Source organism: Gossypium hirsutum, chromosome D11 (assembly GCF_007990345.1).
Source record: "Gossypium hirsutum isolate 1008001.06 chromosome D11, Gossypium_hirsutum_v2.1, whole genome shotgun sequence".
NCBI classification, from domain to species: Eukaryota; Viridiplantae; Streptophyta; class Magnoliopsida; order Malvales; family Malvaceae; genus Gossypium; species Gossypium hirsutum.
In genome coordinates, this window is record NC_053447.1 from 66770149 (window position 1) to 66782977 (window position 12829).

A 12829-nucleotide genomic window follows, 5' to 3' on the forward strand; every position below is an offset into this window, starting at 1 on the left:
ATGCTTTTGAGTTTTGAAATCAAATTTTTTTTAGTGTTTCTATTCTAGAGGTTTGTGGCAACTTGTTCTGGGTTTATGTGGCATAGGAAGTCTGTTGGTACGTGGCTTCAAGAATTTAACTAGGTAATTTCCTGTTTGAAATGTAAATAATTCCTTGTCTATCTGCTCAAGCTGGTATAGAGAATGCAATTGTGTATTTTATTTGGTGTGAAAGGAATAGTAGGCTATTTGGGAATTCTTCTAATTATGTTGAAGTTTTGTTGAAAAAAGTTACAAATGTACATTTTGGTCTTAGTGATAGATGTCTCACTGATTTAGACCCTGTCAATAACTGATTATGTTTGCAAGGAGTTTGAGAAATGCATAGGATAGGCTTCTGGTTTTGGTTGATGTAATCTGTTATATTTTTTGGTTTTGTATAAGTTCTTATTGTACAATTATAATTTGGTGGTTGTGGATTATTGAATTATTGAGTTATAATAAAAGAAACCCAAAAAACACACAATTTTGAACTTAACCTATCTATATATATTCTTCTTAATTAAAGAAAAAAAAACCCTAAAACACCATGAAGTCACTATACATTCAAATGCATATCCCATATGCATTTCAATCCGAATCCTTCATAACTCAGTCATTCATCAAAACTCGGAATCTGTCAATTTTTTATCCAACTCTTTGCCCTCAATGATTCGAAGCACATAATGTATTCCATTAGCTACATCATAGACCATCAATCCAATCCTACCACCCATATAACCTCCCAAATGGCTTCCCACAAGATAACCAAACTTCCCAAGCACTTGTTCACCGAAAAATCCCCCACCGTAGGCACCAAGCAATGTTCCTTTGCCCCTAAAAAACCCTTCCGACATAGTCCCACCATAGTAAACAACTTCGAAAAAGTCCCAACCGGACGAAATGATCGGACCCGTTACGCGCTCAGCCTTTTGCGTAGCCAGCTTGGCCGCTTTTTTCCCGGCCTTTGTGGCTTGTTTTGCCGCCTCCTTGGAGGACAGGCCTTGTGACATCGCGTCTTGTAACGCCTTCTGCATTGCTAAGTTCTTTGATTTCTCGACATGAGCGGCTCGGATGTTGTAGACATAAAGTTTAACACCTTCTTTCACTGCGCAAGCTATGGAACCAACTCCCATATCAAAGCAATCCCACAATGAAAATTGCCCTGTTTGGGATAATACCACTTTCTCTTCCCCAGCCAGTTTCCTGCACTTATCAGCTATAACATGAAAGAAATGAAAAAGAAAATTTTTTAAAACCATACATAGTAAGTACCTACATACATAGGTAAAAGTACCATAGAGCCCCTATATTAGGAGTTGGATTATATTTTACCCATTTGATCAAAAAATGGATAAATTTATCCCAATACAATAGATCAAAGAGCAAGCCGGTCCTTTCTATTAAAAATTTCATCAATTTTTACTGTTAAAAATTGACGTGGTTGATGAAACAACTAGACAATTACCTAGTGCATGTCATGTTGACATATAAAGGTAAATTTTTAACAATGAAAATGAAAGTTTTTAACATAAGACTAATTTGCTATTTGATCTAAAGTACAAGAATTAATTTACTCATTTTTTAAGTAAATGAGCACAATTTAGTCTGACTTATAATACAAAAGCCTCCACAATACTTTTACCTATCTCTATACATAACTAACATTGAGCAAAATATGCACGTAAAAGCTAAGAAAAAGAAGCTAGATAAAGTAAATTCAAACAAGGATGAAAGTTTTTTGCTAGCTCATGATGCTTCTTCAACTTGATTTTTATGTATATATACTCGCTCAAAATCGAATTTTATTCGATACTTTAGCTTTCTATTTCGACCATAACTCTTAAAAGATTTATCTAATCCCAATCCCATGACTATTCATATGAAAATTTACATAATGTTTTATATTATATTAGCTTTTACAAAATTAATCCCATTTATATGTTACAAAAATATAAAAAGTGACATTTTAATAAATATATCTAAGCGAAACAGAAATTAATTCTAAAAATTTTAATAAAAAACTCGACCTTGGTTCAAACTCAATTTTTAAAAACAAAAAATCACCCTATATGGCTGGGGTGGATGGAATCTCGATAACTTGAAAGGGTTTTTGTCGGGTTTGTATTTCACACGAGTATATTAAAACTTTTATAAATTATTTCATATATTTTTGAAAGATTCTATACACATTCTCATGTTTGAATGTGCTGAATCCAAATATGTACTTCAAAATAAAAAATCGAAATAACTCTAAACAGATATACCAATTTGATCCATAAAAGATAACAAAGAAGAGAGAACAATCAAGAACATTAAATTTTACAAACTTGAAATTAACTTGGAGATTTAAATTCCAACATTTACGACTTCTTTTATTTTCCAGACCAAATGCAAAAACGAGGACGTTTTGAGGTTGTTACCTGTCTTACTGAGAAGGGTGAGTCCAAGGATGAAGAGCAGCAGCTGAACTCTTTTTTTGTTGAGATCCATTGGCAACAGTTAAAAAATGACAGAAAAAAAATTGGCTAATCCTATTTACTACTATTTTTGTTACTCCTAATTTGAAGGATCAAGGAGGAAGAAGACCAGATCTATGGCTGCCACGTCTACTCAATTATTAAGCTAAGCAACTGATGGAATTTATCCAACAACATTTTTTGCAGAAATTTATTTTCATTGAAAATTATTGAAATACAACAAAACCTATTCATACATAATCAAAACACACTTTGATCCAATCTCCAGTAAATTATACCAACTTTAGAGACATGTTTTTTTCCCGTCAAACTACATACCCATAGTAGCCCAAGACACATACAGCTTTCGACCAACATGGTCCAACTTTCGATAGTATGCATGCCTCCAAGACCTGATGAAAAACAAGGGAGCCACTACACCCCAAAATCCCATTACAAAGCCGAGAACTATGCTGACATAAAGCCAATTCACTTTACTTCCTTCCCTGCTACTTCCATTATTTGCAACGTCAATCGGAATACCTTTTGAGGTGCAGTTCTTAGTGAGAGGAGGTCCACAAAGATGATTGCCCACGTAAGACAAGTTTTCAAAGCTTTGAAGCTGAGTGCTTGTTGGGATTTGTCCTGTCAAGTTGTTGTGGGACACATTGAAGTGATTCAAGAAATTCAAATTGGAGAAACTTGGAGGGATTTCACCATTTAGTCGATTCATGGACAAATCAAGAGATTCCATTAACTCTATGTTGCCAATGCTGTCTGGTATATTTCCTGTTAGGAGATTCCCTGAAAAATTTAAAGACAATAGTCCAACGAGACTACCAATTTCTTTGGGGATCTCTCCTGTGAGACTGTTATCTGAAAGGTCCATGCTCGTAACAAGTCCTAGTGTGCTACCATATTCATCCTCTCGTCCTTTCAACACCAATAATGCGTTCAAAAAAAAGGAGTCAGCATCTACATACTTCACAAAAACAAAATTATTGGTTTTGTTTGTTGTGGCCATTGCACTTAAATTATTGAAACATTTTGGAATAACTCCAGAAATGTTGTTGTGGGCAAGGTCCAAGTTTTGAAGAAATTGAAGATCACAAATTTTATGAGGAATATGTCCATCAAAGTTATTTGATCGAAGGCTTAGAGTCACAAGGTTTGAGAGCTTATCACCGATCCATGCTGGTACACTTCCACTGAAATGATTTTCACTAAGATCAAACATAATGAAATTTGGAGAATTTTGCAATGTGGATGGCAATTCTCCAAACATGGTATTGTTTCGAAGGTTTAGCATTATAAAATTTAGATGCCATAAAGAAGGTGGGATTTTGCCGGTCAAATTGTTGCTTCCCAAATTTAAAAGGCCTAAAACCTGCCAATGATTCCAACAATCTGGAATATCTCCTGAGATAAGATTTTTATCAATGTAAAGAATTTCCATAAATTCCCCACTTGATGAATTACAAACTAATTCAAAAAGAGATCCCGAAAATGAATTATTTGATAAAATTAGAAATCGTAAACTTGGGAATACTCTTGGCAATGGGCCTATGAATCGGTTTGAACTCAAATCAACAAAGCTGCTCACATTCAAATATGAAATCTCTCCTCTAAGTTGATTCGAGGAAAGGTTTAAATATTCAAATGGAGTGGGAAGGTTCAAAAACCAAGTGGGCATGACATCTGAAATTCCTGCATAGGAGATATCCATATAAGACAATTTCTTTTGGAATTTTAGCCACTGGGGAAACTTTGGGCCAAGATGCCAGTGACCCAATTCGATACTTTCACATTGAAATGGGGGAATCCAGCTTGAGTTTGATTCAAATCTAAGCCGATTGTGTGATGCTGCTAGAGTTGTCAATCTCGTGAGATTAGAAAAATGGGTTTCTGATACAACGCCTTCTAATAGATTATACCCACAATCCAGAGTTTCCAAACTTTCTAGTCGTCCAAAAGATAGAGGAAATGTACCATTAAATTGATTTTCTGAAACATCAAATACCTCCAAAGATGACAACTGCCCTATAGACAAGGGAATTTGGCCGTTTAATTGATTTTTTGAAACATCAAACCACTTCAGAGATGATAACTCCCCTATAGACAATGGAATTTGACCATTTAATTGATTTTCTGAAACATCAAACTCCTCCAAAGATGACAGCTGCCCTATAGACAATGGAATTTGACCATTTAATTGATTTTCTGAAACATCAAACAACTTCAGAGATGATAACTCCCCTATAGACAATGGAATTTGACCATTTAATTGATTTACCGAAAGATCAAGCTGAGTAACAGAGCTCAAGTTTCCAATGGCACTCGAGATTGTTCCTTGTAACTGTTAAGTTTAGTTCCCATGCAAAGGTGGCCATGCACGACATGCAAAGGTGGTCATGCTTCAGGAATCGCAGCAGGCAGTGGTGCCATGGTGTGCAGCAAGCTGAAGCTATCCATTTAGTTTCCTTAATTGAATGTTTTGTATTTAGTTAGGATCAAACTTAGTTGGTAGCTGCATTTTGATGTAATTAGGTGCTGAATGACAAGTTTAGGTAGAAGCTTTTTGTTCTTCAATCAAGTTTACCAAGTTACTAGGCAATTTAGTGGTGTTAGGTATGTTATTAGGTGATTACTTGTTTGTTTTACTTGTTGACTGATATATGTAATGGCTTAATGCCTTGTTGGCTTGCTTAATGAAAGATATCAGCTCATTTTCATTCAATCTTTTTCTCTCTTTTTCTGTTTTCACTTGCTAGCTTCATCTTTCTGTTTTCTGCTTCCGAGTTTGCTTCTTCACCAAGCCTCGAGGCTTACTACTCAAGCAAGACTAGAAACAGCTTGCTGCTGCCTCTTGCACCAACAGTAACTGGTTATAGCCAAGACTAAGGAACTGAAGACGGTTTAAACTGTACAAGGAGTTGGGTATGGATGAATTGAGATGATTCCCACTAAGATTAAGAACTTTAAGAAACGAGATGTTCCGAAAGTAATCTGGAATTGGGCCTTCCAAAGAATTGACACTAAGATCAATGGACACAAGACCATGAAGACTAAATATCCACTTAGGTACTGAAGATAAGCTGTTCCAAGAAAGATCAAGAACAACCAGTGATTTTGTAGAATTAACACTGGTCGGAGATGGATCATTGTCTAAACTACATTTTGACAAGTGCAACTCTAACAAAGAAGGAAGTTTGAATGTTACCTGTACCCAATCAGTTGCTTTATGAAGATCCGCATAACTCAAATCAAGGTACTGCAAGGAAGAAAGTCCAGAAACCCATTGAAGACTTTTTGATTTGAGATCATTACCTCGAAGATCAAGATACTGCAACTTTGAAAGATTCCCCAGGTTATGAGGAATTGCTCCCTGGAATCCTGCTCGAGAGAGGTTAAGATGGGTTAAACTCCCGAGCATACCCAAAAATATCGGGATATGTATGCTGCTAAAATCGTTATTGCTCAAGTCCAGGGAACTAAGATGCTTCAACTCCAACAGTGAAGGATTTATTTTGCCTCCTAGGGCTGAAGGTGAAAAAGGGGGAGAAGCCAAGTGCAGTTGGTTGACGTGGCCTGTTGAGTTATGGCAGACGACACCAGTCCATTCACAGCAATCCCCACCTTCAACCCATGACGATAGCCTGTTTGAAGGATCAATAAGATGATTCTTGAATTTCAAAAGAGCTTCTCTCTCACTCTGAATGCAAAGTAGGTTGGAATTGGCATGACAAATGGTAAAACAGATAGCGGGAATGAGAAGAAGAAAAGGGAATAAGGAAATAGGAAGAGGAGTAGTCATGGTTGCAATTGCCATGGCTCACAACTCCAAATATATAGACTAAGCTTTAGCTAAAACACAAATACATGAAGCGCAAGGAAGTTTCTTCCAACAAAATGCATTAAATTGGAAATTTAATTATCAACAAAAGGTTATAAAGTCGAGTCAAACAGAAGTCTATGAAGAACTTAGGCAGAATGTTGAGAACTCCAAGGTTTTTTTTTTTTAAGAACTTAAGCAGAATGATTTTTAAATTTTTTTTTTGACTTAAGGGCATAAAACGACGTCGTTTTAGCTGGTGCTCTGAATCCCCAAAACGGCGTCGTTTCGGATCAAACTCGAGAACCGAACCGACCGACTCCAGGATCCGCGTGTTTTCGCAACAATGGAATATTTTCGCTTCTGGCCCTTCAACCGTTTTGAGTTGCTTCAATTCAGTCCTAATTTCACTATTTTTTATTTTTAAAGATTTTACCCTTTAATTTCATCCCGCATTCTATTTAGTCCTCGATTCACCGACTTCCTGGAGAAGGGACGAATGTCTGAAATCGGAATAATTTCTTATTTGGTCCTCGTTTGTTGCCGCGCTTTTCTTTTTGGTTTTTTATATTTTTTACTTTATTTTAATTTATCCTTTAAATTTTGTTTGAATTATGATTAAGCCCCTAAATCAATTTAGCTTATTTATTTATTCAATTTTCTTATTTGGCTTGTTTTATTTTTATTTTTTCCCTTATTATTATTACTTATTTATTTTTTATTTTTTATGTACTTTCAAAACTTAGATTATTATTATTATTATTACTATTATTATTAGCATTATTATTATTATTAGTTTTATTGTTATTTTATTACTATTAACATTATTATATAAATTATTATTGAATGTTATTGCTATCATTTTTTTCTTATTAATATTATGAATATTATTATTGATATAATAATAATAATAATTATTATTATTTTCATTACCAATATTATTATATTTCTCGTATACTTATTATTATTACCCTGTTGTTAAATTAATTAGTTTTTACATCATTACTTTTACTTTGTATTTTTATTTTATTTACCTAAATACTCTAAATACATTTAATTTTTTATATTCCTCTATTTACTCATTTTCTTTTATATAATTTTAAAACTTTAGATTATTAATTGTTGTTTATTAATCATCATTATTGATATTGTTATTCCTAAATTATTTTATACCACATTTATTTATTTAATATTACATCTTTAATTCCAAATTGATAATTTGTTATATTTTTTTTCGTCTTTATTTTCGACTTGTTTATTTTATTCCGTATTCGTTCTATATGTTATTGTTCATATTAATGTATTTATATTTGTTCTGTTATGCATATTGGCGACGTAATTTATTTTTATTACAACATCGCGTTACATTTTACCTGATATGTCAAAAAATTTGTTTTAAGCAAGTAAAACCTCGTATTTTGATTTGATAAGGTCGTATCCTAACTTATGGGGTTTTGGTTTTCTTGATAAATTCAAATACACGAATATTTTCAAACATAAGTTTTTTTAGACGATCTCGGGAATTAACAAAAGATCTTGTCCTACCTTACGGGATATGATTTCTTTTTTTAAACCCAAGATAGTCGAAAATCTTTCAAATAAGTAAACTTTTCGGTGTTTATTCTCATATCGGGACATTGTGTCCTAATTTATGGGACGTAATTCTCTTTCCCGATTAACATAAAAGATGCCTCTTTCTCAAAAATTCTCGGCATTTCAACAAGGGATTGTATTTTGAATCTCTTCAAAGTTTCCAATTCTCGACACTAAGACATTAATTAATCAATTAGGTACCAATTTTGGGCGTTACGAGGGTGCTAATCCTTCCTCGTACGTAATCGACTCCCGAACCCGTTTTTCTGAATTTTGTGGACCAAATTCGTTGTTTTAATAAAATCAAATCATTTATTAAAAAGTAATCACTTTTCGAGGTGACCTGATCACACATCATCAAAAAAGATTGGTGGCGACTCTCGTGTTCATTTTCGTTTTCAAAATTCAAGTCGACCCCTTCTATCAAAAAATGGTTTCGACAAATATAACAAAATATCTCAACATGAGGTTATTATTCAAATCTAGTAGACGTATAGAATTTTGGCTTAGCTGCATATAACGAATTATAAAGGTTGAAGCTTTTGCCCTTGCCCATGCCTTAACCATGCCATACATCCATTCTTATTTATATATGTTCATTCCTCTTTAGATATTTGTGGATGTCGGTGATAGTTGCCATAGATCCATTGTTGAGAAAATGGTGAAAGGCATGTAGCTGGTTTCTCCTTTTTGAGTTAGAGAGAGAAGAGAAAGGGCAAAAAAGTGTGTTGGATTAATTATAGAGAAGTCCTTAAGTTTTTGTCAAAAGTAAAAAAAAAAGAAGAAGCTATGTGTCATCATTTAATTGGTGAGAAACTAATTCAAAAAGATAATGTTCACACACATTGGACCCATATTTCCCAAAAGGAAAAAGAACATTTAATGGATAGGCTGTTGGAAATTTGGTTAAAAGGAAAGTTTCTAGTTAATTGCATTTAGAATTTGGTGCCCCATATTTTGACAATATACACCTTATCTGTTTGGGGATTATGAAAACAACAAAAACATAAAACCATCAAAGGAAAGAACTTATATTAATAATTAAATATATAAAATCACAGATGTAATATGAATTTCATTTGAAGAAATAATTTCCATTTCCATTTTAATTTTTTCCAACAAAAATCGAGCTTTCGAAGAAGAAGAGACATAAAGTTGACAGCATATGGAGTAAATCTCACCCCGTGATATGACCAGCAATTTGGAAAGGAGAAAAAAATTATATATAGCAAATTTAATAGAATATTTTAATGGTGTTAATAATTGAATATGGTTTTTAAATTTAAAATGTATAGGGACATATGTTCGAGTTTTACTTTGGGTATGGAGCAACTTTAAAACTCGTGATCAGTATTTACTCTCTTAATGAGTCTACAGAATACAGATGATTAATTTTAGACTCGCTCCAACAATACTTTAGGAAACAAAATAAAACATTTTTTAACATATAAGTTTTAACATTATAATTGGACCTAAAAGCTAATTAATCCAATGTAGACCGTGAGTCGAAAATCAGACTACTAATAACAATTGATAAACTTTACTTTGAACTCTTATAATTGATAAAATTTTATAATGTACAAAGTCCTAAACAAAACAAAATTATAGTAAATCATTAATGATGAATATCCATCTCATGGTAAATCATTTTTAGGAAATGGGTTCTGATTAAAATGAAGACTTAATATAGGAACCAAGGTGGAGGGTTTGATGGGAGGGGACACCAGGACAAATGATTTCCTCTAACTCTTTGGAGTGAAAGGTTAAGGGTGTATTTGGATAGACGGTACGTTTAGCTGCGACTAATAGCATAAAATAAAAAATAAACTAAACGTACCACACTGAAAATAAACACCTATCCAAACAAAAATATAACAGCTTCGACTTCTTATGAGCTTATCCTTCTACATATTAAGGGTGATTCAAAAGGACCCTTTATCTCTCTTATAGGTTCAAGTTGTAGGTAGATCTACTTTATTTCTCTTTATGGAGTTTTTTTTTTTTAATACAATACCAACACTTTGGTTAAATATGAAGCCAACAGTCTAATTCGGTCACTTCAAAATTAACAGTAGAATGAAGCAAAATGAAAAAGAGAAAAATGGAGATGCTGAGGGAAAATCAAGCAGGATAGAGAATAATATTAAATGATAATGCAATTTTCTTTTTATTTAATATTAAAATTTTAAAAATATATATTTAATGAAAATACCCCATGGGAAGTTGTCACTAAACACTCAACTCTCAAAAGTGATTATATATTATTATTTATTGTCAACTATCATTTTTTAATTTTTATATATTTTAAAATTTATTATTATATTTTTTGAAAATATTTATGTATTTTTATATATTTCTTTGAATATTTTAAAATTATGACTAAATTGATATAATATGTAAAAGTTGAGGGTTAAATTTATTATTATACTAATTTTTTGCGTCGTATTAGGTAAAAAAAAGTGTTGTGATAGGGTTGTTTTGTTGTAGTGTGTGTTCACTTCCGTTAACCATTTAACGGAGAGTGATCAAAATAAAAATAAACTATGAAGTTGAAAATTTATATAATCGAATGACTAATTATATAGTTTTTCCTAAAAAAAGACCTAACATGATTCCTCAATAACTAGTCCTAACTCTTAAGTATAGCTTGGGATGCATCTAAAAAGAGCCATAATATATACAGAAAATATTTTAAAGAAAATACCTTGGAGATGACCATCCTAGTCACGAAGAATGCATCCACAGCGCGCTGGACATGGTTTGCCCCAAGCCGATCCATCGGCATCAAATTTCAACTTACTGACAGGAGGAGGGGTCCAAGAAACCTAGTTGCGATGAATTATTTTAGGAGTCGAACGAGGTTCTTCAAAGGGATGCATCCACCAATCAAGTTCAGTAACAGATTCGTGATCAGATACCTTAATCCAAGCAAAGGATCAAAGTTTACAGAGGTTTAATAAAGAACCAACATCCCACGATTATTCTTGAAGACCGTCTAGAAGTTTAACACCTTTCGCTGGGCAAACTATGGAGCCAACCCCCATATCAAAGCAATCTCACAATGAAAATTGCCCTTTTTGGGATAATGCCACTTTCTCTTCTCCAGCCAGTTTCCTGCTGTTGAAGTCAGCTCCCATGTAGCAGCAAAGGTGGCCATGCAAAGAACGTGCTTCAACAGCAAAACTGGTGCAGCAAGCTGAAGCTATCCATTTAGTTTCCTTAATTGGATGTTTTGTATTTAGTTAGGATCAAACTTAGTTGGTAGCTGCATTTTGATGTAACTAAGTGATGAATGACAAGTTTAGGTAGCTGTTTATGTATTCAAACAAGTTTACCAAGTTACTAGGCAAATTAGTGGTGTTAGGTAAGTTATTAGGTGATAACTTGTTTGTTTTTGCTCTTGTAATTTCATATATGTATTGGCATTATGCCTTCTAAAAAAATATGAATGAAATATCAGCTTTTTTCATTCAAAATTACTCTCTCAATCTCTTTGTTTTCCATTTGCATGTGTTTCTGTTCTTGCTTCTGAGTTTGATTCTCTAGCAAGGCTCGAGGCTTGCCATACAAGCAAGATTGTAAAGCAGTCTACTGCTGCCTCTTGCACCAACAATTGGTATCAGAGCTCTTGTCTTAGTGGACCTGTTGCTTCAAAACAAAGAACTTGATGGCTTCTTCAGGATTTTCACCAGCAGCCCCACCAGTCTTCAATGGAGAAGGCTTTCACATATGGCTGGTCAAGATGAAGACTTACCTACAGGCCTTCGATCTGTGGGAAGTTGTCAACACAGATACTGAGCCAGCACCACTGAGGGCTAATCCCACAGTAGCTCAGATGAGGCAACATGCTGATGAGAGGACCAAAAGGCACAAAGCCATGTCCTGCATCCAGAACTGTGTGTCAGATGTCATCTTCACCAGAATCATGGCCTGTGAGACTCCAAAACAGGCCTGGGATAAGCTCAAGGAGGAGTTTCAAGGCACTGAGAGAACAAGGCAACAGCAGCTGTTAAACTTGAGAAGGGATTTTGAGAATCTGAAGATGAAGGAAGAAGAAACAGTGAAACAGTATGCAGACAGAATCATGGCAGTGGTTAACAGTATAAGGCTCCTAGGTGAGCACTTTGATGAGGCAAGAATTGTGGAGAAAGTCCTCTCCACTTTGCCTGAGAGATATGAGGCTAAGATATCCTCCCTAGAGGACTCAAGAGACCTTGCTAGCATCTCTTTGACTGAGTTAATCAACACCTTCTATGCTCAGGAACAAAGGAGAGCTAGCAGAGCTGAAGATCACCAAGAAGGTGCATTTCAAGCCAAGGTCAGAGAAGCCTCGAGCACCAATGCTCAAAGAGGCAAAAAGCCTTGGAAAAACAGGCCTAAGCCTGATGCTGCAAGGAGCAATGACCAGCCCTGCAGATATTGCAAGAAGCCTGGCCATCCAGAAGACAGATGCTGGTTTAGGCCAGATGCAGTATGCCAACACTGCAAGAAGAAGGGCCATGTTGAAAGGGTCTGCAAAAACAGGAGTAAACCAAGGCAGAATCAATTTCAGCAGGTCAAGGTTGAAGCTCGAGTAGCTGAGGACAGTAGTGACCAAGAAGAACAGGTCTTTGCTGTTTCCTGTTTAGCTGCTGAGAAAAAATGCTCAAAAGGCTGGTTGCTGGACAGTGGTTGCACTAACCACATGTCACCAGATGCCTCTTTGTTTAAAACCTTGGACAGAAGTTATAAAACCAAGGTCAAGGTTGGAAATGGTCAGTTTATAAGGGCTGAAGGAAGAGGAGAAGTGCTGATATGTACTCCCACAGGCAACAAGATCATTCCAAATGTGCTGTTGGTACCTCAAATTGACAGAAACCTTCTCAGCATAGCTCAACTGCTCGAGAAAGGTTATTCTGTTGTGTTCAAGGATAAACAATGCCACATT

At 34.6% G+C, this 12829-nt stretch overlaps 2 protein-coding genes across 2 annotated transcripts; both read right to left on the minus strand.

Moving 5' to 3' along the window:
- Positions 1 to 432: 432 nt before the first annotated feature.
- Positions 433 to 2644, minus strand: LOC121223454 (uncharacterized). The gene is made up of 2 exons (XM_041104935.1): positions 2442 to 2644; positions 433 to 1237 (listed from the first exon to the last, which is right to left on the minus strand). The coding sequence occupies exons 1-2, from the start codon at positions 2509 to 2511 to the stop codon at positions 642 to 644; spliced, it is 666 nt and encodes a 221-aa protein (XP_040960869.1). The 5' UTR covers positions 2512 to 2644; the 3' UTR covers positions 433 to 641.
- A 164-nt stretch (positions 2645 to 2808) lies between these two features.
- LOC107930879 (receptor-like protein EIX2) lies at positions 2809 to 6306 on the minus strand. Its single transcript, XM_041104404.1, has 2 exons — positions 5328 to 6306; positions 2809 to 4733 (listed from the first exon to the last, which is right to left on the minus strand). The coding sequence occupies exons 1-2, from the start codon at positions 6304 to 6306 to the stop codon at positions 2809 to 2811; spliced, it is 2904 nt and encodes a 967-aa protein (XP_040960338.1).
- Between the last annotated feature and the right edge of the window lie 6523 nt (positions 6307 to 12829).

Excerpts from the sequence above, each read along its gene's own strand:
- LOC107930879 (XM_041104404.1), bottom strand. The coding sequence starts at position 6,306 with ATGGCAATTGCAACCATGACTACTCCTCTTCCTATTTCCTTATTCCCT. Across the intron at positions 4,734-5,327 it reads GCAAGAGGCAGCAGCAAGCT|GGGAGTTATCATCTCTGAAG; the intron begins GTTTCTAGTCTT and ends CATTGTCTATAG.
- LOC121223454 (XM_041104935.1), bottom strand. The coding sequence starts at position 2,511 with ATGGATCTCAACAAAAAAAGAGTTCAGCTGCTGCTCTTCATCCTTGGA. Across the intron at positions 1,238-2,441 it reads CACCCTTCTCAGTAAGACAG|CTGATAAGTGCAGGAAACTG; the intron begins GTAACAACCTCA and ends TTCATGTTATAG.